Source organism: Halyomorpha halys, unplaced genomic scaffold (assembly GCF_000696795.3).
Source record: "Halyomorpha halys isolate HHAL.00 unplaced genomic scaffold, Hhal_1.1 Scaffold573.1, whole genome shotgun sequence".
Taxonomy (NCBI): Eukaryota; Metazoa; Arthropoda; class Insecta; order Hemiptera; family Pentatomidae; genus Halyomorpha; species Halyomorpha halys.
This window is the reverse complement of record NW_027105077.1, coordinates 124,928-135,976: the sequence shown is the minus strand read 5'-3', so window position 1 is coordinate 135,976 and position 11,049 is coordinate 124,928. Positions and strand designations below refer to the sequence as shown.

At 33.6% G+C, this 11,049-nt stretch overlaps 1 protein-coding gene across 2 annotated transcripts in view; it reads right to left on the bottom strand.

Moving 5' to 3' along the window:
* Dnali1 (Putative inner dynein arm light chain, axonemal Dnali1) overlaps positions 1 to 11,049 on the bottom strand; it is a 30,082-nt gene that overhangs the window by 16,418 nt on the left and 2,615 nt on the right. For both annotated transcript variants that reach the window (XM_014426404.2, XM_014426405.3), the window contains exons 2-3: positions 9,952 to 10,062; positions 9,734 to 9,866 (exon numbers count right to left, since the gene is read on the bottom strand). In XM_014426404.2, coding sequence (XP_014281890.1) covers positions 9,734 to 9,866; positions 9,952 to 10,062 — 244 coding nt within the window. The remainder of the gene's footprint in view (positions 1 to 9,733; positions 9,867 to 9,951; positions 10,063 to 11,049) is intronic.

Below are 11,049 nucleotides of genomic sequence, written 5' to 3'. Positions count from 1 at the left end.
GGATATAACGTCCGTTCGGTAATTTAATATTAATGGATGAAGATCCAGGCTGGTTGAATTAAAAAAAAAGGACGGTAGATCCTCAAAAGTAATTCTCGTTCAGTGCGCCTTCTATGAACAAATACCGGAAGAGCATCCAACTGTTGGCACATGTACCACAAGATCACATGTATGATAGGAATCAATGAGTTATTGTGTATAATGATGGTATGTAGTTCTGATGGAATCAATGCAGTAAAGTGTATTATGCAGAAGTATTATTAGCAATAATATTAAAAACAATAGCAAATAATAAACAAAGCTTAGTTACCAATCTTTGATTAGAGGTTATCCACATATTCCTCGTTATTCCTCAAAAACGCTGAATGATCCTATGAACTAAACAAAACCTTGTCTTCAGGCACGTTTCATTCACAAAACACGACCGAAACTATTTGTAACACTTTGAGATGTAGGAATGTATTATTTAATTAACATATTTCGCTCAAATATCGTTTCGAACTTTCGGAAAAGAACTCATACACAAGATCGGATGTTGCTGAATTCTTCAGGTCTCTTGATCTCGACCACTTTGCAACCATTCTTCTTTCTGCAGAAGAGTTTGCCATCTTTAACCCAGAGGTACTTCACTTTGTTCTGCTTGTGGATGGTCTTGTGTGATTTGTTCGTCGCTTGGGATTCGTTGATGTAAATATTCCTGATGCTCGAATCCAGCCCGATGTCTTTTGTCGTCAGCTTTGCTTTCTCCTTCCTCATCCTGAGAACTTCCGTTTTGACCCTATGGCTGTTGAACTTCACATCGATCCATCGAGGTTTGTTCTGGTCTTCCGGTTTAGTCTTGATTCGGTGTGCGTAATCGATGTCTCTCCAGTCGATATGTACTCCTAGAGCGTATCCGATCTTCATCACGATGTCTTCAGTCCTCTCACCACGTTGTTCGGGCACACCGTGTATCTCTAGATTGTTCCGTTTCGGTTCCACATCAATATTGTTCACTTTGTTTTCTAGGACTCTCACGTTGTTGTTTAGAACCATCTTTCCAATAAAGAGGTCTGTCAAGCTCTTTTCCATGTCTTCGAGCCTATTTTCAATGTCAAGAAGACTTTTCTCTTGTTTTCTAAAGCTGTAATTCATAGAGAATATAGACTTCTTCATGTTCCGCTGTTCTTCTTGTACGTTATTCATGCTTTCTGTCAGTTCTGTGATGATTTTTTCTGTCCTCTCATTCCACTGGGATCTAGGAGTTTCTTTTACCAGCTGAACTTCTTCTTTTACCTCTGGGGACCATGGCTCGACGTGGTTGATGAACTCACTTTCCCCGTAGACGTCGCTGTTGAAGCACCGAAGCGCCGGTACCTCACATACCCTACGTTCAGCGTCGAGCATCCTGGCGCGAATGGAGGTCCTGCGGGAGTCAGGACCCGTCACTTTAAAAATAATTTACTTGGCTAAGACTATATTTAGCGCGCTGATACAGCCGGTCTGATGGCATTCAGGAGGGGCTGTGCCAACCTGTGACGCCAACCACTTACAATGGCTAACAGTTTATTTAGAGAGAAGGTTAGGGTGTTATTGATACCGACTGGCCAAAATGTCTGGACCGCAGAGGTGAGATTTAATTCTGGTCAAGGTTCGCATTTTTGCGATTTAATTTGATCAAGAACAAGCCTTTGTAAATCAGTTCAACGTTACAACAAATAAACTCTTTCGATTTTCACTAAACACTTTCTTTTAAGATCGCTATAAGTATGTTAATTATTTAGAAGGTGCTACTAACATACTTATTACATTGAATATTATATTTTATTATATTATACTATTTTATCTTCAGATATAGTAAGTCTACAATAAATAACTCATATAAATAAATAAAAATAACAATTCATAAACAAAGAAAAATATCTCAAAGCAGTTTATCTTGAACCAGATTTTGAACTCCTTTTCAATATTATGGGTTTTCACCCACTCATCCACTCTTGGGTGTCAGAAAAGTCTAACATTTAGCCCACAGCTTCCTCTGGGTGTAAATGAAAGACATTTAATGTAATAACAGAATAAATAATGTAGAAATATTCTGAAACGACTGAGGTATACGGTCGAATCAAAGTAGGTAAGTAGACAGACATCGTATGAATATGCGCGCACTGCTCCAGATGGTTATCAATTATATCCCAAACAACAGCCTCAGACGACCGAATTTTTACTCATTCCCTTGTAATAAAACTTTAACGATGTACTGGTAACTATTCCTCTCGACCTATGTGGATATTTCAGTTCCAACTTACTGTATGGTCCAGGTACTCTTAAAATTATAAATATATTAATTAAAAAAAAGTATAAATATATTAATGAATAAATGAAATATAACTATATTAATATATTTCATACTTTCTTCAGTGATGATTGGAAAACTAAAATCCAGCAATGCGATTCTATCTCTAAGAGGGTGTTTCTTTATCTGTCGGGAAATTTGGTTTCTCAACTATACTCATGTTACGTAGAAAGAAAAACTATGATTTACAATAGGGGTATTCATGATGTTGTGTTAAATGTAAAATATTTTATCACGTTAAATGTTATAAGTATACGATTGTGAGCAGCCCAATTTCAAGTCATCTTAATGGTTAACTGGATAAGAGCTCCTAGCGGATTTTCTGAGCAACTAGCTTTATAACCTTTCCTTCCAAAACTTCATGTTACTGTTTACTTCTAAGTTCTGATTAAAGTAATTTATTACAACATACCTAAAGTGAGTGAAAAGTGGAAGTTATGTAAAAGTTTGACAATTGAGTGCCTTGTTGATCTTCTGACTTGTGAGGAAGAGAATCAAAATGAGCTAATTGCCAATTGTCATTACACTATTATTATTGTCATTACACTATTATTATTTTCATTCATTGCTTTATTAGTTTTTTAAAACACCCAAAACAATACTAACACAATCTAAGCACAAAATACGAGCAAGTAACCTAATACGACAACAAACAAAACTGTGACGAGCTCAGCTGGTCTGATGCGTGACGTCATTCTCCATTTAACAGACCTAGTAAAAGACTCTCAACTATGTTGTTTGTTCCTTTTAACATGGTAAAAGAAGGAAATATTTCTCCATTTAACATAATCTTTTTCGTTTAACACGTTGTAATATGTTAAACTAAATAAAGCCATAAAGCTTTGTTAAACTTTAAACTATTTCAGACTGCTGGAAATGAGTAGCTTTAGCGTGCCGTTTAAATTGGCGACAGAAGTAAGGAGCCATCTTTTTTTCCATTGGAGCTAAACGTTTGTAGCAATCTCAAAATCATCTACAATTATATAAAGAAGACAATCATAATTTGTTGGAATCTTTTGAAAATTATCTCTTTAACAGAAATAAAAATTTGGTTTTAGACAGCCGCTATTGTTTATAGAAATGTTTTTATTTTCTCTTTTAACAGAGAAATTTATCTGATATCTAATGGTGATATCAATAAACTAAGTTGAATAGCCTAAGTACGAACTTCTACGAAGTTCCTACGATGTTCTAGCTATTTGAAAAAAAAAAAAAAAAGCTCAACATTAAATTATAATAATACCGAGATAAAAATAAATTTCAACTTGATTCCAGTTTCACTTGTAAAATCTGTACCTGACGATTTACTTCTTACCATTTTAATATGCTCGGTTTTAGTTTCACCGATAGAAAGATATCTAAATACAGTTAATGATGTTTTTATGAATCTCCTTTAAGTGAGAAAACTATTAAAATAATAGTCTCATTGACTTACGTTTGTATTTATTTCACTTATTTTATTTTTTGGTAGATTATTAGATGACCGTATGCCATGATTGTAGGAATGATGGTCGAACCGAAACGAGAAACCGACTTTTCGCCTCACCTTGCAGGGCTTCGAGGAATCATGATAACGGAATAAATAAGTCGTTCTTCTTAATGGACTTTGACGCTATCATATAATGGGGTGAAAAGTCGGACACTAATAAATAATTTTTCCGCTATTTTCGTAACTTTCTTGATCATCCACTCGAACTATCTTCCTACTATTTTATTTTTTGGTTTTATTGTTATCTTTTTTTTTTTTTTGTCCCCCTCCTTTGCCATTTCTGGCATACGGGATGCGGGAGCAGTGGGGTGCGCTGGGGTTTGCGCATGCCACTGCTCCCAGGGATCACCAATTTTTTAAATTCTTTTATTAATTATTCAATTATTATTTTTTTTTTTTGCAGCGCCTTACTGATGGAGCTGCATCTTGTCCACTGCATCCGTCTGGGTCCATGGATCCTTCTTTATCCATCTCTATAATATATATAGATTGAAATATATACTCTATATTTCTTCTTTTTGTCTGTTATTATTTCCGTTTTCATTAACTGTCTATTACCTTTTGTTATACTTATTTTTACGTTTCATTGTACACCATTTAAATTTTTCATTTATGTTTACAACTCAAGATGCAACTTGTATCTTTTTTATCCCTGATGAAGCCCTGTAACGTGTGGCTAAACGATGGCACAATGTAATTAGTTTAATAATTTTTTGAATTTTTTTCAAACGCACCCGAAACATCTTCCTTTTACTTTATTTTTTATTGGAATCCTTAGAAATCCCCAAGAAAATAACGATTGATTTAATATTTCTGAATTTTTCAAAATGCTTCAATTTACGTTCTGTTCATAAAGAAATTTTCAGTTCTTTTGTAATTTATTTTCTTTTTCTCTTTTATTAATTAAAAAATATGTTGATTATCTGTAATTTATTAACACTTTATCTTTCTTATATTTTTTATGTTTCTTAATTCCTGCCTTTAGTTAGTATTTTTTTTTTATTTTATGCACTAAGATTTTTCTATTTTTCATTTTCTTTTTTTTTTTATCTTGTTCGCTTTTCTAATCTCGTATCTAACATTTTTTTCGTTACTTTATTTACTTGGCGTAACCCCTCTGTGTAGCTCTTTGATACAAGATAAATAATTTGCTCAGCCTATTTTCTCTCCGTTAAGATAAATATTCTCGGTTATTTATTCGATAAATAGAACTAATCCAAAACTGGTTTATTAAGCCATAAACCATAACAGGCCATAAAATGCCTACCACCTCCTAGGCAGTGAATGGACCGTGGTAGGATGCCAGCAGTCCTGGTGGGAATTCCCATTTGTGAGATAGTATTTTAGCGGCATCTGTTCCCCTGGTCGGTTTTGGCATCTGTTCAACCCGCGCTGCCAGCGGTCTTCCACAACAATATGTCTTCTATTGTCCAACTCCTTTCATTATGTCTTCCAATTATCTGTTAGGCGATTTGTAAGTAGCCAAGTGAGCAATATTCCAAACTACCAAGGAATAAAAAATCTTTCCTATGAATAAAATATCTATGAATTTCTATTATTACTATTTATTCTATCAATTATAATAAAATATATCCATATAACCTCGATATTCTTTTTTAATTTATCATAAATATTCACCGTTTTGGCCATTATTGAGGCCAATCTATTGATTGACAACTTTAACAACAATCTTATTATTAAAACATTTAAAGCATTATTAATTATGAAATACCTTAATTTTAAATATAAGAAGATGGTATTGCGGTAAAAAAAAGAACAAATAGTTTATGACTATTTTTTTTTTTTTATAGCTATTATTATTATCATATTTCTGTATCTTACTCTTATTATTTTTCATTTTTTGTCATATCTTTATGACTACTTCCTGTAAATGCGACGTATTTGAAATAGAAATATAGCCGTTATACGGCTGGCCATCTCCTCCCCACTCCTCCACGCTTCCGCTTTATTGTTGCCTTCTGTTCAACCTTTCGCTTTGAACAGGTAGGTGGTCATGATTTGTTCTTTCCTCATTTATTATCATTTAATATCATTATTATTATTTATATACTACTTTTTATTTATATTTATTCTTCTTATCTACTTTCTTCTTCTTTTTTCTCTTTTTCCCGTATTGTTTTTGTTTTATGTACATCTCCTGTACTTTTTTAACTGTATATTTTACGTATTTTTTAAAACTTTTACTCTTGCCATTGTTACTTATTTTTTATTCTTATCATTGTTTATTCAAGTTTCTTCTATATTAATACTATTTTATGTCTTCCTTCCTTTTATTTATATGTAATTTCTTATCACTTTATTTTTACATAATATTTATCCTAGTTTAAATTACCTTATTCTATCTAATTGTTGTAATATTCTCAGTTTTTTTGTATCTTTTTAGCACTGATGAAGCCCTGCAAAGTGGGGCGAAACGTCGGACATTAAAATAGTTATAAACTATTTGCTCTTTTTTTGACCGCAACCCTGACCATCTTCTTATATTTAAATTTTTACGGTCAACTATATATACATATACCTTAATTTTAATTTCACAGCCTCAAATTAATCATTAAAAAATTCAGATTATTCTGCTCTTGCCCAGAGATTCATCTCTCAAAAGATATTTTTATTTATATTTCGACCTGCAAGGTATTTATTTTATGCATTTGAACCTCTCATTTACGGAACCTCTTTCTGGTTTCGGACACAATTATACCTCTCCACAGCACTTTTCACCTCTAATCTCTCTGTCTGTTGTGAAATCTATTTTTAGGATTGATCAAATTTTCAGGAATTATGTGGATTGGTAGTTATGTTGATCCATATAAATTTAATTCAAGTCCAATGACCACTTTCACATGTTCATGCACCAAATTATTTCCTTGACACACTTTTATTTCTAAAACGAATCATAGGATTCATACTAAAGTTGGAGATTAGAATAAAATGACCTAATAATCACGGTAATTAATCTCGACTGCCATATCCTGCCGAATCACCTTGTTTACTCCTTTTTGTAAATTCATGCTACATAAAAAATTAGAGTAATAGGAATTTTTAAAGTTTTATCAAATGATACAAGCGAAACTGGGCTTCAATCAAAAATAATTATATGTGAAAATATCTCTTATTCTGTAAAAATATATAATAAATAAATCAAACTAAGGATTTTATGTTGTGAATTTATTATTGCCTGCTAGTTTGTTTCACCTTCTGTAGTAAACTTATTGGTTAAGTTGTTTAAATGTCCAAGGTTTTGTATTTTTACTCAGCGACCATTCTCGGTGCATTTGGCATTGAGAAGAGAATAGAAAACCAGGTTGACATGTAACATAGCTGAAGATACAGAAATTGGCAGATGCGCCAATTTTCTTTGCACCAATGGCACGTAGTATCCAAGTGTATATTTAATAATTCAATGATACACATAAAAATTATAAAGTAAATATACAAAAAAAATAATCCCTTTTTCGCAAGAAATCAAACATTTTTTTCTTCCATAGCCCCTATTTGAAACATTGTTTTGTATTTAACAGAGCCGGTGTAGTGGGGTTTTGTTTTTATTTGAAATTTGGTTTTATTTTAAAACATGAATTTAGTGGTTGCGTGCTTAGTTTTATAACTTGAGTTTGGGTATGTGATATTTATGGTATTGGGGCTTACCACTAGTATGGGTTAATGAACTTAAAAACCCCAAGCCCAAATATATAACTATTTACAATATGTACAGATTAATACTGCTCAAGTCGTTATAATGCTGCTTGCCACCGAATTGGTGGGGGCACTGATTGTATCATCTAAAATAGTGGATTAGGTTGATGTTTCAACGAGTTCAGGGTCAGGATTTAATATGTCTCCGACTTACGAAGTCCGGGACCGTTGAGGCATCTTGTAATTTATGAAAAGTCATCGGTTTTTCCTTCTTCCATGCCTGTAGCCCATACAATCTTCCGTAGCACAGAATTTTATAAATTTTGTAGGTGGTGCTGTGTATCATCGGTGAGGTGGAGGAACAAGGGGGCACTGTATAGGAGCACTGGACGGAGTATGCTCTTGTAGATTTAAAGTTTTACCCGGAGGGAAATGGCCGATGATTTTAGAAGATGATATAGGCAGTAGGATTTAATTCTGACTGTTTTCGTTTTTTTAATATAGATGGGTAAAAAACTTTAATGTTGATCCAGTTTTATATAGGATGGGGACATTATAATTTGCCACTTGGAGTGTTCTCTGAAGTTTATCTCACTTTTCTGCTTAGCGTACAAACACTACGCAGTCCGTTTTCACTGGGTTTACGGAGATATTGTGATAATCCAGACGTTGAATGATCTCTTCACAAATTTTTCCAGCCTGTTGAAGACCATGCGTATGTTTAACGCTGCTGCTGTAGATGGCGAAATCACCCGTTGTAGGCAGCTATGGTAGTTGTTTTGTAGTTGTCGCCTATGACATCACCAGTAAAAATCGAGAACAGCATTGGCGAAAGTACCGCCCCTTGTGGCACACCACACGTCAGTGGAATGGAACTGAAGTTCTGTTTAATTTGTCCGGAGAGACTTCAGTTCTTGAGGAATGTAATGTAATGCCATTGTTGTTGCCCTATTCTTGTTAAAGTTGGTGTTCACTTCTTTTTGTAACTTCATGAGATGGTGTTCCGTGCTCATGTTGGCATGGAAACCATTTTGCTCGCAAGGAATCACGGACTGTTCATCACAGAACTCCCGAAGGTAATTCAGTATGATTTGTTCATAAACCTTAGCGAGGTGAGGGAGCAGGCTGATGGGCCATTAGTCATCCATCTCATTTCCAGACTTTACTCGGCTTGAGGAATGGGAACAAGATGGGGTGTTTCCTTCTTTTTCCTTTGCTTTCTTCTGTAGTGCCTCTCAACGTAGAGAAGTATTCAGCCAGGAATTCCACTCTTCCCTATTTCTCGCTAGTTTCTCGTATGTCGGATGTCCTTCCCCTTCGCCCTACAGAGTCGCCTAATGTAGTCAAGATATGACATCCTAGGTCTTCTGCCATCTGGGTATGTTCATAGCCCATCGTCTTTAAAGGATCTCTGTTGTCTTCCATCCTGATAACATGGCCGAACCACTTCAACTATCGAGCTCCAGGATCTATTTCAGTGAGGCTATCTGCAACTCCTGACGAATCCTTTCATTGAGAATCGGACCCTCCTTATTTTTCCAACCGACCTTCGCAAAAGGTTCACTTCGGTCGGGGCGATTCTGCTCTCCTTTCGATCCATTTTATTCAACTCTCCACTCCATACAAATGTATGGACTGATACATTTTTTTGAAGATGTGCAGCTTGACATCCCTGCCCACTTCTCTCTTCTCAACGACAGTGGTCTGGCGTGTTTCCATGCTCAGGAAAAGTATCTTCAAGAAATCAAACTTGGCACTATCATTCTTTGTATTTTATGTATTATGTATTGAATTATGTTTTTTTTTTTTTATTCCTTAGTAATTAACCATTAATTTAATATATCAATGTACTTTTTGGCATCAAGAAATTTTCTTTTGTTTTATATATTTTATTAATTCCTAATATTTTGATTCTTTGTGATTTATAGAGTTGTTCTTTTTTTTTTTTATATTTTCTTTGATACATGTTTACCTTAAACAATTTTACGTATTAGATTTTTAGATCATAGAAATATATTATCTTTGTATATTAGAAACTTACACTACGAGTTATGTTTTAGCTATTAATTTTTCTTTCCTTTAGTACTATATAATTTTTTCTTTTATTTTTCAATTTATTTTTCTTTTGTCTTTCTTCTTTTGACTTACTAATTGTTTGTTATTCTACTTATCTAGATAATCCCACTCAGTAAGTATCTGGGCTTCAACTGAGGTAAAGAAACTAATTAAAATAATATTTTTTAAAGTAAAGTACTTACTGAAGGCTTCCTGGTACAACTGATTCCTGATCGGACACAAACCAGATTCCCTGGCCTGCCTGTCAGCCAATCTCGCGTCCAAGTTCTCTGCTAGCTTTTCGACATCGGTTCTAGTTGCTGGCTCGGGAGAAACCTACAAATTATGTTTCAACTAGTACATAAACATATAGATATAAAGTTTTTATGTTAATATATTCTATATTATTGTGGATCATTACCTCTTGCTTCCAAAGCTGGTTGTTATGTTTATAAAGCCTCGGCTTCACGATGCAGTTCAAAATGGCGTGGATTGGTACAGATTTATTTCCAATATTAACATGTTTTGGATCCTGTTAAAATATTTATTAAAAGAAATATTAATTTATTTTAGATTCTCAGAGTGTTTGGAATTATTTCATAAAATAAAATTAGTTTAGGTTTGATAATAATTCAAGAGAGGGCAGAAAGTCCGAAAAGTGTTTCAGAAAATGCCATAAATTGGTTTTTACAGGCTGTGAAATGGACCTTTGAAATTTTAACTTATACTACTTTACCCACCCTCTTTATAGAGTTTCTATAAACAGCTCTGAAAATATGAAATTTTTTTAATTTAAGAACCATGTCGATTTCAAAATGTTCTACAGCGTAAGAAACATTTTTACTTAAATTTTATATTAATCCTTTTTAATTTTACTGTTGAATATGTATTTTCATAAAATATTTTAACTGGCCTGATTCATTAAATCAGTTTCTTAGAATTGTTTCAATAGTCTATCCATAGCATAGGTATATGGCAAATATATTTTGTGTGAACCAGCAAGCAATATTTGATGAAAATTCCTATTTAGGGTTTTTGAGGACGCTAAAAAGGAATCTGATGCATATTCTTAAAAAAATATTATTTAGGGCTACTATTTAGGAAGCGATTTTTTGTTTTGTATGCATTAAAAATAATTTAATACATTGATAATATGTTCTTGTTATTCTGCATTTACCAAGTTCAGCGCCCCCCCCCCGTTCTTGCACCCCCAGCTCAGCGGGTCTAGGGCCAATATTGTCACCCTCCTCCTTCAACGGACCCAGAGCCAAGTTGTATGTAATATATATTTAGATTTAGGTTAGACATGCCTTCTATATATTGTATTTATATTGTAAATACAATTTTGGAGTAAAAAAAGAAAATTATTCTGCATCCAAAAACAAATCTATCGGTATATTATTACTCCACTATGGTATAATAAGAGCACAATATTAAACTAATTTAGACCAATTTACCAAACTAAGAGCACAATATTGAACTAATTTAGACCAACTTACCAAACTAAGAGCACAATATT